The sequence below is a fragment of the Myotis myotis genome, unplaced genomic scaffold (assembly GCF_014108235.1).
Source record: "Myotis myotis isolate mMyoMyo1 unplaced genomic scaffold, mMyoMyo1.p scaffold_m19_p_2, whole genome shotgun sequence".
Classification (NCBI taxonomy): domain Eukaryota; kingdom Metazoa; phylum Chordata; class Mammalia; order Chiroptera; family Vespertilionidae; genus Myotis; species Myotis myotis.
Genome location: NW_023416324.1, coordinates 215,090,858 through 215,106,209, shown reverse-complemented (window position 1 = coordinate 215,106,209; position 15,352 = coordinate 215,090,858). Strand labels below are relative to the sequence as shown.

The following is a 15,352-nucleotide window of genomic DNA, read 5'->3' as shown; positions in this document are numbered from 1 at the left end:
TCGTTTCAATTTGAAAGTTTATTTTTTCCGTTGATGGTTACACATCCAGAACAGCACAGAGAACGCACGGTTTTTTTTTTTTTTTTTTTGCACATTCATTTTCCCTCAAACAAAAGTGAACTTAAAAAAATTTTGCAACCATGCCATTAGCTCTTTATAAAAGTGGATAAAAAGTAGTTTGTTTTAAAGTCTAAAATAAACAAAGGATAAAGAAGCATTTTTGTCTACAGTATTGAGCAAACGTAAGAAAACGTCCTTAGAAGCACACATAAAATTGAAAAAAGTTATCGTATTAACAATATTTTATAATGGAGCTTAAAACCTATTTACAGACATAAATACAACGAACTTTGTTGATGCAACTCTCCTGGAAGGAAAAAGTAACCCAGCGGCCAGCCTCATGGGCCCTGACCTGGCTGCAGGGAGAGGAAAATGCCAGAGAGACAAGCAGAAAACCCCGAACAGTGTGCCCTGCCGGTGAACGCAAAGGCATCTGTTCAGACGTCACAGCTGTTTTCTGAGACGATGGTTAGACTGACGTTCGCTGTGTAACAGACCCCAAACGTGTCACCCCCCCGGAAAGAAACACCACCCACACCGAGAATCGCTGGGCAGGATGTCCCACGGAAACAGGCCCGGACAGAAACCCGCAATGGGAACTGCAGGGCTTGGGGTGAGACCACGCGTTTCCCGCCCAGTGAGAGCCGTTCCGTCGGTGGGCACAGCCCGGGCAGCTTCAGCTCTGACTGTGCCCGGCCTGGCAGGCTCCAGCCGCGGCCGCGGGCACCCGAGCGGCAAGAAGCCCACTCGTGGCTGCTCCAGTTTGGACTCCTGGTGTTGGGAGGGGTGTATTTCCCAGACAGAAGGAGGAGGAGAGGGGGAGAGAGACAGTGGGAGATGTTACAGGGGCAAAGAGGGAGAGAACTGTAAGTATGATCGATAGTGAGAAAAAGAAAACACTGCAGTGAAACGTGTCCATGTCTAATTATAAATAAGATTGAGAGATGGCTTAGCTCATGCTTCTTCTCCGGCACCAAGGCTCCCGGAGACACCTGGCTTTGCCATCACTGGCTGTTGGCCTCCCGGCTGAAAGGCCACCTTAATGTACCGGCCGGACGACGCAGTCCCTCAGGGAAAGTCACTAGCTGTGCCCTCTATCTCCCAAACAGCTGACCTCAGATTCACTTTTTCTGAAACAATTAAATACCGAATCTGCTGGAAGGGGACTCTGGATGGCCAAACCCGTGGGCCTGTGGGACAGCGAGCAGCCCTGCTCACGCGTGGCCTCAGACCGAAGGCTCACGCAACAGGTGACCTGATTCTGGTGCAGGACCCTCGGCTGATTTCCAGCTGGAATATCATCAGGGACCAGAATTGAACAACAAAAAAATTTTTTTCCTTCATTTTCCCCAGCATTTTGTCAGGGTAGATGTGGCCACAGGTGCTGGAAAGAACATTTGAAGTCAATGTGGGGTAAACGGGCTGAGGGTTCTTTTCAGAAATGGACATTTTAAATGGACTGGCAGGTAATTTTCCTGCCAAATAAATAAATAAAATAAAGCAATCTAGAATAAAATAGGAAAATGAATGCCGGAGGGAGGATTATGTCTAAAATGAACATGGACCTCGCCTGGGGTTTCCCCGAGCTCTGCTTAGCCCTTTTCTAGAGACCCTTGACCTCACAAGACAGACTCCTTCCTCTTCACCTCTCACCAAAGTGCTACTGCGTTTGCGTAAAACAGCATACCCAGGGCGGGCAACAGTCGGGGAACAGCCGCTCGCATGGCAAATAATACAATAATGAATAAATAACAATACAAGAATAAACTCTGTGTTTTGCATATTCACAACTGTAAACCCACGTCCCCCACCCCTGGATATAGGAGAAAACTCAAAAACAAGTTGTTTTAAATAAACTCAGCTGTCTTTGCTGCCTGCAGCCGAAGATCTTCCTAACGCGAACCCTTACATTTACAGAATAAAAACCAAACACTGTTCTCAAGTCCTGCTCTCACACGCTCTTCCGAGCTGACCCGAAGTCGTGCCCAGGAGCTGAAGCGGCGCATTAAACGGCCCCCGACCACTTTGAGCGCACGCAGGCCGACGTCAGCAGCTCGTGTGTACGAGCTGGAGTATTTGTGCGCTCTGGCCGGATCCTCCAGTCAAAACAGTGCCATCAGTTTACAGTGACATCGGCTGTGCTTGACTTGTAGCCATGGGCAGCAGGCGTGACACGGATCTTTCCGCTCACAGGACACGCAGGTCAAAGTGCACCCTCCCTCCCCCCAGGGGAGGGTCTCAGCCTGGGGACGGCAACACGAAGGTGGGTGGTCAGCGAGCAGCACGGGGTGGGGGCCTGCACAGCTGGGACTGATGCTGTCCCGCGGGACTCCAGAGACGGAGGGAGACTGGCTCGCGCAGGCCGGCTGCTGGGCCCATCCTGGCCGGGGACCTGCAGCGGGCAAAGGCACCCGGCCCAGTCCCTTCCACCCCCAGCCTCGGGGAACAGCCACACGTTTTGTTCTGTGTAAACGAGCAGGTAACTGCAAACGAGGAGCATTTTCTTAAAGCTAAAAGCCACTACATTCTGGATTCGGCAGATCTCCTTCCCACCCAGAACCCAGCATCACAGGAACCCCTGAATTCACGGATTTGGCTCCCATGTGGATACTGCTCCCCACATGGCTGACTTTGGATGTGTTCTGAAGTTACCAAGAGGCACGCAGTGAGCGGATCCCTAGGCCGACAGTGAGTCCTTGCCAGAGGGGCCGTCGCTGGCATCTCCCGAGCCCTCTGGAGCCAGGCCTGACCTCTGCTTCCAGGGCGGGAGTCAGGCAGCAGAGCCTTTGTGGGGCTCCGCAGAACACCCCCTGCCTCGGGTCTCTGGATGAACCCTCAGGATCTGAAAAGGCTATTAAAACATTGCTGCATTAGCTACCAACTCGTTTGATTAACATTAAAGGAAGTTTAATGTAAACAATATGTAGATAACCAAGGGATCACATTACCCATCCTTTTTCCCCAGCCTTCTTCAATGTGATACATTTAACTTTGGCTACTATCAAAAAAAAAATGTAGTACTTGATATTCTTCTTCTTAATATAAGTACATTTAAATAATAAAAAAGTATCAACACATAAGTAACTGTCTATACATCAAGATACATAAATATCTAGGGATTCCTCGTGGGAATACAGTAGTTGAAAATGACCCAAAGCTGTAGCTGTTTCTTAAAAAAACAAAAACACACAACTACACAAAAGTCCAAAAGAAAAGTTAAATAAACCTTACAAGAAAAGGAATCATATTTTTTTTCAATTGTCATAGCAAGAAAGAAGCAAGCTCAAATTTTTATATATATGTATATAAAAATAAAACCACCTCAAATGCAAATACGCATTTTGCAATTTATAAGGTGCTGGAAAAGAACATGAAAAATACCAATTCGATGCCAAACAGGATGAGTTGCATCCCCCAACCCTGAACCAAACTTCCATACTCTTTGGAATAAACAACTTGGTTAAAAAGTGAAGTCAGGGTATAAAATCTTTCTTTTATTCACAGCATTGCTAATTCAGAAGCATTCACAGTTTTCCTCTGGAATCTTCCTGTTCGCCTCCCGGGGGCCACATGGCCGGACCGTCACACTCTGCAGACGGCGGGCTCCGATGGCGCTGGAGGCCGGCGGCGATGGCGATGGCGATGGCGATGGCCCGGCCGGTCCAGCTGGTGCCAGCGCGCGGGGGCCCGGCCGGTCCAGCTGGTGCCAGCGCGCGGGGGCCCGGCCGGTCCAGCTGGTGCCGGCGGCCCGCGAGGTGGGCTCAGTAGGGCCGCCACACGGCCTCCTCCAGGCGCGCGGCGGGCATGGTGGGCGAGTTGCTGTGGCTGCCCTCGGCCTCGCCCGCGTCGCTGGGCGTGGGCAGGCTGGGGTGCAGCAGCGCGGCGCCGGTGGACGCGTTGGTGCAGGGCGGCAGGATGCGCGGCGGCGAGCGCTCGCCCACCATGGAGAACTGGTAGGAGCCGGCGGACGCGCCGTAGTACAGGTGGTAGGAGGGCGAGCCCGCCTGGAAGGGGCCGCCCTGCGCCTGCGAGGAGCCCGGGTAGGGCGGCGGCAGGTACGTGTGGTAGCGCGTGGCCGAGCCCATGGCCGACATGCCGATGCCGATGCCCGAGGTGACGGGCGTCGGGGAGTAGGTGAAGGCGCCCGGGTAGTGCATGCGCGGGTCCGAGATGGAGGGCAGCGCCGGGAACTGGCGCGGGTCGCCGAAGGCCGTCAGCTCGGGGGCCGCTGCGGGCGGGAAAGCATCATGGTGAGAGGGGAGCTCAGGGGGTCCGCCCTCGCTGCCGGCCCCCCGCAGGACCATTACCCAGAATGCCGCTGCCCAGGGAGGTGGGGGACTACCCAGAATGCCGCTGTCCAGCGAGGTGGGGGACTACCCAGAATGCCGCTGTCCAGCGAGGTGGGGGACTACCCAGAATGCTGCTGCCCGGGGAGGTGGGGGACTACCCAGAATGCTGCTGAACAGGGAGGTGGGGGACTACCCAGAATGCTGCTGTCCAGCGAGGTGGGGGACTACCCAGAATGCTGCTGAACAGGGAGGTGGGGGACTACCCAGAATGCTGCTGTCCGGGGAGGTGGGCGACTACCCAGAATGCTGCTGCTGGGGCAGGTGGGTCACTAGGCAGAATACTATTGCCAAGGAATTGAGGACGTCCCAGAATGCTGCTGCTCAGGAAGCTGGAAGACTACCCGAGTATTACTGCTCAGGAAGCTAGGAGAGTACCCAGAATGCTACTGCCCAGGAAGCTGGAAGACTACCCAGAATGCTGTTGTCCAGGAAGCTGAAAAATTACCCAGCATGCTGCTGCTCTGGGAGATGGGGACTTCCCGGAATGCTACTGCCCAGGAAGCTAGGAGAGTACCCAGAATGCTGCTGCCCAGAGAGATAGTATGATAATGTATAGTAAAAGAAGAGAATATATGCTACCAAGTAACATAAACGCTAATATAATATGCTATCACGTAGCATAACAATAGAGATCTAATATGGGTACAGTATGTAGAGTATAGACATGACGTAGGCGTGTGTAGTACAGATACAATGACTGGTGTCATCCGGGTTGGCAAACTGCAGCCCAGGGGTCAAATCCAGCCGTGCGTTTTCGTGTCCCACAAGCTAAGAATGAGCATTATTATATTTTTAAGTGGTTGAAAAAGAAGTCAAAGGAAGACTGTGTCCTGTAATGAAATTTATGTGAGATTCAAATTTCAGGGTCAGTGCATAAAGCTTTATTGGCATTAGCTGCATTCCTTTATGCGTTGTCTCTGCCTGCGTTTGAGCTGCCGCTGCAGCGTTGAGGGTCACGACTTAGACTGCAGGGCCCTGAAATACTAAAATATTTAGTTTCTGGCTCTTTACAGAAAAAAGCTGGCCAATCTTCTAGATAATCAATACACTAATGCACCAATATTAATATAAATTTAGTCTCTGACATTAATATAATTATAATTGATAACACAATGTAACACTATATAATAATTAGAAATAAAATGGACACATTAATACATTCATATCAATAGACTATATCATGCATAATATGATATAGTATCATAACAATACTAATGTATAATATTACAATACATTAGACATAGTATTTAGGTTGAATCATAGGAAATTGCCATTTTGTTAGGCCTCAAACAGTTCAAAATTGGCAACTTCCTGTGAGTCAACGCATGCACAGCATAGGAGTGACGGAGTGGATACCAGCACCACCGCTCTCCCCACCTCGACCTCGGACTCGCCCCACATTCTTAGAAAGGGCTCAGCCTGGTCCACCTGGCGTTCACCATCACGCCTCCACGGTTTGTTACCACGAGTGGCTGCAGGGCCTGATTTAGCGACTGCATGTTCCCCATGCCGACATTTTACCAGGAATGGCAAAGCTTCGTCTCTAAAACTCATCTTGCTAGAATTATGCCTTCCAGCTTCAGGGACTGGCTTCGACTCCCCGGCATGGCCCCCCTGCATCCTCTCACCCACAGGCTGCCCTTGGGAGCCACTGGAGGCCTGGGTGTCAGAGAGGGCTCCCTGTGTTAGAGCTTCTCAAAGGTGGCACCGTGGCCCTCTCTCGGCCAGACAGTTCTCTGTGGGGATGTGAAGGGCTGTCCAGAGCCTGCCTTGTAGGATGTCTGGCAGCGTCCTTGGCCTTTGCCCACCAGATACCAGCAGCGTCCCCACTCCCAGAATTGTGACAACCAACGACAACCAACGTCTCCAGATACTGTCAATGTCCCGGGGGTAGGGGCGAGGGGCAGCTCCCCACTCCCCTCTGAGAACCGACACTGTATATTCAGGATGGTGCCCTGGGGTAGTCTCTCTCTCAGAATTATTCACAAAAGGACAAGGCCAGGACTACAGTCTTTACATCAGCAAACCCAGAAGACAGCAACAAAACGGCAGAGGCACGAATGAAACGTTTTAAAATGTGCACGTCCTCAAATCAACAACAAAATGACTCCAAGCTCAGGATGACAGGTGGCCCCATGCCCTCTTGTGTCCAGGCCGATAGAGAATGTGAAGGAGCAAAGCTGGTTCTGGGAGGAGAGCTACTGGGGGGGGGGGGGGGGGGGGGGAGGGAGGGGTATTAATCTGTTTGTGGACGGCCTGGGCCCTTGGTCAACTTCCTCATATTTCAAGCCTATTATTCCAGCAGGGAGAGCTAGTGTCTGCCTCACTCTCTCCCCTCTCTCTCTCTCTCCTGCTTTCCCTCCTCCCTCCTCCCACCCTCTAGTGATTTTTTTTATTGCCCTAACACATTGTTAGAAAATGACCTCCTCTGTAAACTTGGGGTGAATGTGAAGAGGGGCCATCCTCCTCATCAGAGAGGTAATTGAAGTTTCTAGAAACAAGCGAGATGTGCGGGAATCTCTGTGCTAGTGGGGAAAGCAGGAGTCTGACTTTCAAACAAACACCCCTGTCAATCTTTCCTGAGCGCGTCAGACGTGTGGGCAGGGAAACGCCATCAACGGACAGCGCTCCGGGCCGCCCTCCACGGGCGGCCGCTCCAGCTTGTCCCCAGGCCAGGCCGCACCTCATTCCTCAGGGCTGGTCCTGCCGCTCCCGGGGCCATGTGTGAGCAAGCTGGGTGCCACTTGTTTTTGCTCCCACGGAGCTGTGACATGTTCAAGGGTTAACAGGAAGCTTGACTCCATCTTGCCAGTAAGATTTACGGAGTCTGGGGAGAAGCGGAGGCAGGAGGAAAAGCAGGAGGCACATACAATCCGTTTGTTTTCATCTGACGCAATCCTCCGGACACAAATACGGGACCCGCCCACTCCTCCTCTTGCTTCACTTGCCCTGAGACGCAAAGGTGAGCCCACTGGGAAATGAATGAAAGGTCACCCTGTCCACGGCGGCGTCTGGACACGCTCGGCCAGTTGTTCCGACGGCTGCCCGGTACCCGGGGATGGTACCCAGTTACTGGAATCCCGAGTGAGTCGGGCGTTTGTCACGGACGTAGGAACGGAATGATGCTGCGGTCTCAGCCGTCAGGGGAAATAGGGTTTCACTTGTGGGCAGAATATCTGAATGGTCTTAAATACTGCCCGTGAGTCTCCTCCTGCCTACATAATAACAGCGTCACCTTTCCCCTTTGACAGCGGATGATAAAACTTAGGCCCTAGCCGGTGTGGCTCAGTGGATAGAGCATTGGCCTGCGGACCGAAGGGCTCCGGGTTCGATTCCGGTCCAGGGCATGTACCTCCGTTGTAGGCTCTTCAACCAAACACCCCTTTGTTTGTTTGGGTGTTTGTTTGAAAGCCCGGGCCCTGGTCGGGGCTCTGGCAGGAGGCAACCAATCCATGTGTTTCTCTCACATCGATGTTTCTCTCTGTCTTTCCCTCTCTCTTTCACTCTCTCTAAAATCAATGGAAAAATATCCTTGGGTGAGGGTTAAAAAATATAAATAAAAAAAAAATCCAACAACTTGGGCCCTTTAGCTATGCTCAGATTCAAATGATCTATTCAAATATTTGTTTTCATTTTGATGTCCAGTTTGATACCACCTACCAGGCCTCACCAGTTACACCCCTGGGGGGTGGGGGCAGCTCATTTGCCCTCTGGCTGGCCTGGTGCCCCCTAGTGAACTCCAGCGTGGGCGGAGGGGCAGACCCTGTGAGCACAGGGGCTTTGAAGGAGCAGGAAATCTGGGGATTAGGAGGGGCAGGTATTTTCGTTGGAAATGTTGCCCCACTGATGGGGCTAAAGATTTGCCGTGACAGCTCGAGTTCTCATCCTGCAGTTTTCGGGGATGAAAGCGGCCCCACGCCAGGCCCCGCCCCCTGCCCCACAGGATTAAACAGCCTGAGCAGATAATGGCTGCCTTCAAGGGAGCTTTCTCATGACTCAGAAAAATGCATGCCGTCTGTCGCCCAGGTTGGCAGCTAAACATTAACTTCTTTTAAAAAAAGCAGAAGGAAAAAAAGCAAAGAAAACCTCTGGATGACAACTCTTCTCAGACAAGGTGTGGAGTCTGTCTGCAGAGGAGAGAGAGGCAGACAGAGTGCAAGTCCCCCGCAGAAGGCAGCCCAGGTGGGGCTGGGGCTGGGGCTGCGGGGCAGGACAGCGCAGAGCCGGGGGCGGGGCGAAAGGGAAAGGCAGGCCAGGGCAGGGCTGGGCTCTAAAGCTGGGGCCAAGTGGCCACTTCTGTGTCTCCCCCTCCCCCCCAACCCCCCTCCAGCCCCGGCCCCAGCACAGGACCACACTTTCAGGCCGGGCTCAGCCCTGCTCGAGGGGGAGATCTGCTAGTGAAAAGCATCTCCCATGCTGCTCTCTGCGATTCTCACTGGTCCTCCCTCCCCGTCAGCAAAGGGCCATCCGGGTGCAGAAATGGGACCTGGTTTGTGCCCACTGCACACCCTCAGGCCATGACGCATCCTTCCACACCCGGGGGTGCCTGAAGCTGGGTTTGGGGGTGCTCACAGTACCCATTTTTTTTTAAATCACCCTTATGCTTGATCACGGTCAGTTGGAGCTCTTGGCCCCTACGGTCCTTGGACTATAAGATGCCGACCAGGCCAAAAGACGTAATGAATTCCCAGGGACAGACCCCGAACAGGGCCCTTGCCCAGGAGAGCAGGCGTCGTTTCGGAAGCAGGCCACGGCCAGCCCGCGGGCAGAGCAGCGCCCCGAGCAGAATCAGTGAGACTTGACAAGGGCCTCGGAACGGGCCTTCTAAGCCACAAGCCGAGCAGCCGTCCTCATGCCTGCGCTGCTTCCTCCCCGCCGGAGCCCGCGGGTGCCAGGAAGACGTTGGCACCCATGGCCGGAACCAGGTGAAAACTGGACAGGCCGGTGGCTTCCCTACGGCACGCCAGCTCCCGAGGAACGCGAAGGCCCTGTTCTCACCTGGGGGTGGTGTGGGGACATCCGGCAAGGTCCGGGGACATTCTGTGGCTGTCCCCATGGAGAGCGGGGGCTACTGGAACCCAGAGGCCAGAGGCGCTGCTAAGCACCTGCATCTCACGGACGGCCCCCCAGCCAAGAGCTGCCTGGTCCCCAAGGCCATCGGTGCCCCCGTTGAGAAGCGGCTAAAGCACCTGGTGAACCCCAAGCAACCCCAACTGTCTGGACAGCACGACACTGGGCCGCCCTGGAGATGCCGGGCACGCGGCCCTTGTCTTTGCCCGCCCTCGCCTGCTCTAACTGATCCCGAGGAGGGAAGAGCCACGCAGCCGCGGCCCCGGGCGGGAAGTGCGTGTGTGGCCGTCCGAGGCCGGGGTCCCGGAGCCATTGTCACGGCCCCGCCCAGCTCCCACGTCACAGCCCACGGAGGCTTTCTCCTTTTGCTTTCAGCAAAGGGATGTTTCTCTGCAGCTCTGAGCTCCCTGCCCACGAGCAAAGGTGAGCGCCAAGCCCGGAGGCCCCGCAGTGAAATGCCTAATATTAGCGAGCTGGTGCTAACAGCAATGCGCGAACCACGCCACCGGGCTTTCCACGGGGCCTCCTGCCTGGTATGAGCAGCTTCTAGTGGAACTGTCTCCCTTGGGGTGTATTCGCTTGCTTCCCATCCCACGGGGACCCCAGGGTGCTGGTCACGCGTGACCCGTGAAAGCTGGTCACGTGACTCATCCCAACTGCATTCCGCAGGCCGACTTCTTCCTTCTATAGTATGATTAACCCTCCAGCTGCCACCTTTGCTTGTGGAACGTGAACCACCCCACCACGCCCCAGGTGTCCAGGCCACCCCTGCCGCTGGGGGTCAAGGCCGGCAGCGCATGGCCGTGGGACCGGGAGCTGGACAGCCCTGTCTTTAAACCACATCTGAGCCCATGAAAAGTGACGCCACCCGCTCCACGCATCTCCTCTGGTCCCACGACCTCCCACTCCGCGACCTCCCACTCCGCGACCTCCCTCGCTTTCAGAGGGTGTCTCTGGGCCGCTTACTTGAGAGCCGGCTGGAAATCTCCGCGGAGAGGGTCGTCATGCCGCTGGCCCGGCCCGGCGAGATGGGCGTCGCTGGGTGCACGGAGGGAGAGGCGATCGAGCCCAGGTACTGGTAGGACTGGTCGTAGGACCAGGGCGGGGAGGGCTGGATCTGCCTGGTGTCTGCGGAGAACCGGGAGGTCAGTGACAGGTAAGAGTGGGAGGGATTAAAAAAAAAGACTTTTAATAAGAAACCAGTTTCCTTTGTCTCAATATGTCACACGTGTGTGGCCTCTCTGCCAGTGTCCCGTAAGCTCACTTAAGTCCAAGTATTTGCTTTCGTTTGGCCCTTTCTCCCTCCAAAATACTGAAATGTAGTTTATGTTTGGTTCTTGAAGGTTTCCCTCTTCTAACTCCCTCCACAGGCTTTATTTCATCACTAGAGGCCCGGTGCACAGATTTGTGCACTGGTGGGGTCCCTCGGCCTGGCCTGCGGGGATCAGGCTGAAACCAGCTCTCCGACATCCCCTGAGGGGTCCCTGATTGTGAGAGGGTGGTTCTAGGGTAATGCACCCCAGAATCAGGCTCCCTCCTCTCTGGTTCTGGGTGTGTCACCTGAGAACCGCAGCTGCCAAGTCACTGCAGCTCAGCAGCTCCTGTGTTGAGCATCTGCCCCCTGGTGGTCATTGTGTGTCATAGCTACTGGTTGGACGGTCGAGTGGTCAGACGGTCGCTTACACTTTTATATATATATATATATAGAGAGAGAGAGAGATGAGGATAATGATGAGGAAGATTTCCCGGTGGAGTGTTTTTTGTTTTTTGTAAATATATTTTTATTGGTTCCAGGGAGGAAGAGAGAGGGAGGCAGAGACAGAAACATCAATGATGAGAGAGAATCACTGATCGGCTGCCTCCTGCACGTCCCCCACTGGAGATTGAGCCTGCAACCCGGGCCTGCGTCCTTGACCAGGAATCGAACTGTGACCTCCTGGTTCACAGGTGGACGCTCAGCCACTGAGCCCCGCCGGCCAGGCCAGGTGGAGTGTTAACGTTCAAACTGCCGAGCTGCTCGTAGTGACTGTGCAGACATTTCAGCGTCACCAATAATCACATGACCACCATCTGAAACGTTTCCCAACTCAGTGACCACCTGTCTGTACTTAGAGAGCAAGAAAGAACGTAAAGTGTTTTGTTTTTCTTTTTGTACCTTTTGGCAGAAAGAATCCACAGGGCCTGAAATGCTTTCTGTTTAGGGGAATTTTCTGCCAAGGCCGATGGAAAAGCAGGCCCGGCCGGGCAGCTGGCCCTGCGGCCCGATGATGCTTGCAAACCCAGCCCGGAGCTGGCTCCGTCACCCGACACCGAGGGGTCCTGCCTCTTCCCGGGGCAGAGTGTTGGCAAGAACCTTCTAGGCTGCCAGGAAAGAGGCCCAGGAAGGTGACGAGACCAGAGTCGGCTTCGGAAGGTTTAGGTGAAAAGGATTTTGGAAACTGGACTCCAGCGTTCCCAGGAGTCTGTTCTCAAAAGCATCATGCTGTTTGCAGGTGAAAAGGAGGAGAAAAGCCCTAACCGGTTTGGCTCAGTGGATAGCGCATCGGCCTGCGGACTCAAGGGTCCCAGGTTCGATTCCAGTCAAGGGCATGTACCTTGGTTGCGGGCACATCCCCAGTAGGGAGTGTGCAGGAGGCAGCTGATCGATGTTTCTCTCTCATCGGTGTTTCTAACTCTCTATCCCTCTCCCTTCCTCTCTGTAAAAAATCCATAAAATATATATAAAAAAAGGAGGAGAAAAAAAAAACACCTCTATTTTGGGGCAAAATACGTAAGAAAATGCAGGTTGGACGTTGCCCCACCAGAAGCCGGCTTTACTTTTCTTTAGGTCAAACACGAACGTTCTCTGTGTCCCATCTTCTCTGTGGACAGAGGGCACAGCAGACTACACCCCCTGGGGCCCCAGCCGGGGCGCTCCATGCTGGGCGTCACTCTAGAGAGCAAGCCGCCCAGGAAAAGAGCAGGTGTGAGTATTGTCTGCGCCGGACGTAGACGTGCGTTATTCCCCCGGCGATGCCATGTCCCCACCTGCTCCAAGGGGCGCCCGGCTCCCAGAAGGGCCTCTCTGCTCAGCTCCCCAACGTTGTATCGTGGGCAGCGCACCAGGCACCTGGAGCCCCACCCAGTCTTCCTTCCCATTCTTCTCCCAGCAGCCCCCCACCCTTCCCTCCGACGGATCCATTTCTTTCTATCTTCTTTTATTTTTGTCCTCAATTGAGGATATTTTTCCATTGATTTTTAGAGAGAGGGAAGAGAGAGGGAAAGACAGAGAGAAACACTGATGTGAGAGAAACACATCGATGGGTTGCCTCCTGCACGGGCTCTGACCAGGGCCCGGGCCGGGGAGGAGCCTGTATCCCACGTACCTGCCCTTGATCGGAATCGAACCCAGGACCCTTCAGTCCGCAGGCTGACGCTCTATCCACTGAGCCACACTGGCCAGGGCATGTTTTCTTTGTTTAAATCACTGAATTATTAAGTTTGAAAAACCTGGGCAGCTATCTTAACTGAGAATCTTTGAATCTAATTGTAAAGTCGGGTTTTCATGGGCTGCTGAATTTTAGAGAATTCGAGGAGCTGCAAGGAGTGAGAGAGAGAGAGAGAAAGACCCATTTGAAACTCAGGGGAGACTACACGGGCAACCAAAGATGTCAGACAGCCTCGCAGCTCACAGCTTTCCCAGCCACCGACAGCAAACGGCGCCCAGCAGGCTGCCCAGGGTTCCCACCGCTCCAGGCATTCTGCTCCCGGGAGGGGGGGCCGGGGGGGGGGGACGCAGACTCAGCTCTCCCGTGAGACGGCATGTGTCCTCGCTACCACCCTCGCCGAGTGGACCGGCAGCGCTCAGATATCTGAATCACTTACCAGGCGAACAAAAGGCGTTTTGTAATCGTCACTAAGCCCCCAGGCCGCGGATTGCGGCGGCAGCAGGCCGGGGCAGACAGCCCAGCACCAGCCCGTGTCTGAGGCCGCGGCAAGCACACGTACAAGCCGGGGTGCGTGCTCCGTCATGTTTTCCTGGAGCGGGAGCGACGCGCGAGGCTCTTCTGAACCCGTAATTAAGCCGCGAGCCTGGCCCATGTTTCGCAGCCTCTTAACAATACGCTTTGGGAAAACGATCTTATGATTAACGTTTACGTTCTATGATTTTTCTGAACACAGGGTTTCAGATTCAACGTCTTCTCCCTTCTCACCCCAGCGCAGCCCCCACCCCCGTGTCAGAGGGGAGACAGCACTGAGCACCCACGGGACCCCTCCCGGGATCCGTGTCCGCCCCTGAGGCCGCGGCGTCGGCTTCACTGCCCGGGGCGGCCAGAAGGTGGTGGTGGCGAGCTGCTCACATCCGTGTGGGAGTTTCCTTCTTCTACGTTATTAATAAAAAGCCGAAACCGAAATGAAAACAGAAAACGAAGGGCCGAGAATATGGGGAATGTGAGTTACCTCCCTGCTCGGACGGGGCCGACACGGACACATGAACACACGTGTAGACGTGGCAGTGCTGTGGGCCGCCCGGACCCGGGCTGAGCGCCGGGGGAAGTGCCGTGTGGTGACCCCGGGCCACCTGCTCACAGAGTCTTTATTTTTTAAAGATATATTTTTATCAGTCAGAGGAAGACAAGTATCACATGATCTCATATGTGGAATCTAATGAACAAAATAAACTGATGAACAAAACAGGTCCAGAGACATAGCAGCACGGAACAGAGGGATGAACCTCAGAGCGAAGGCGGGTGGGTAGGTGTATGGGAAGAGTTCAACCAAAGAACTTGTCTGCATATAAGCATCCCCCATGGACACAGACAAGAGGGCGGTGAGGGCCTGGGGTAGGGGGTGGGGACAGGCTAGAAGGGGCCAATGGGGAAATATAGGGGGCATATGCAATACTTTCAACAATAAAGATATTTTTTAGTGAGCAAAATATATATGTATATGTGTGTAAATATATGTATATACATATATATATATTTATATTTATTGACTCCGGAGAGGAAGGGAGAGGGAGAGAAAGAGTGAGAAACATCAATGATGACAGAGAATCATTGATTGTCTGCCTTCTGCACGCCCCCAACTGGGGATCGAGCCCGAAACCTGGGCATGTGCCCTTGACCGGGAACTGAACCGTGACCTCCTGGTTCGTAGGTCAACGCTCAACGACTGAGCCGCACGGCAGGGCCTCACTTTCTTACTCTCACCTGTGCCAGGAGGTGACCTCTGAGCACTGCTGCTGGCCCCTGCGCGGGATTCTCACTCACGCGGGACCCGTGCGGCCGCTGCTTAACTCGCACGTTGCGCAGAGTCAGGGGGGAGCAGGGGGAGGTGTGGTGCGCGGTGGCGCTGTGATCATAACCGTGTGCGCTCTGGGAAGCGGGAGGAGGCAGGGGTGAGACGGGGGCGCCCAGGAAAGAACCCCAGGCCGAGGGAGAGAGCCTGTCAGTCATTCTCCGAGAGCAGGGCTGCCTGTCCCCGAGGGACCGCCTCTCATAAGACCACCCTCAGCTGGACCAAAGTGCATTGAAGATTTGCTCTGCGCTGGGCACGTGCTAACTCCCTGGGAACAGCCTAGTGAGCAGGACCTATAGGGTCCCTGTCCCACTGGAGCTCACAGACTGATCTTAGTGACCATGTCCGGGCCGTCGGATGCTTGGAAAGGCTGCTTCCTATCGCATTAATGCATCATGCCAAGAGTTGCTTCATTCATTCATTCATTCATTCATTCATTCATTCATTCATTCATAGGGTCATGAAGCGATTCACTTCCTCATTCCTTCATGTTGCCAACAAACATTTTGCTCCACTAGGGGTACTGACGTGGGGACTCCATGGTGAATGGACACAGGCCTTGCCTCCAGGAGTGGTGGCTGGTGGGGGACCTG

The 15,352-nt window shown here is 54.1% G+C and overlaps 1 protein-coding gene across 6 annotated transcripts in view; it reads right to left on the bottom strand.

The window, feature by feature from the left end:
* Window positions 1-213: 213 nt before the first annotated feature.
* RUNX1 (RUNX family transcription factor 1) overlaps window positions 214-15,352 on the bottom strand; it is a 194,725-nt gene continuing 179,586 nt past the window's right edge. For 4 of the 6 annotated variants that reach the window (XM_036347494.1, XM_036347492.1, XM_036347496.1 and 1 more), the window contains 2 exons: window positions 10,446-10,607; window positions 214-4,288 (listed from right to left, as the gene is read on the bottom strand). In XM_036347494.1, the coding sequence (XP_036203387.1) occupies window positions 3,822-4,288; window positions 10,446-10,607 (629 nt within the window). In that variant the 3' untranslated portion in view covers window positions 214-3,821. The remainder of the gene's footprint in view (window positions 4,289-10,445; window positions 10,608-15,352) is intronic. The other 2 variants (XM_036347497.1, XM_036347495.1) reach the window with 1 other exon arrangement.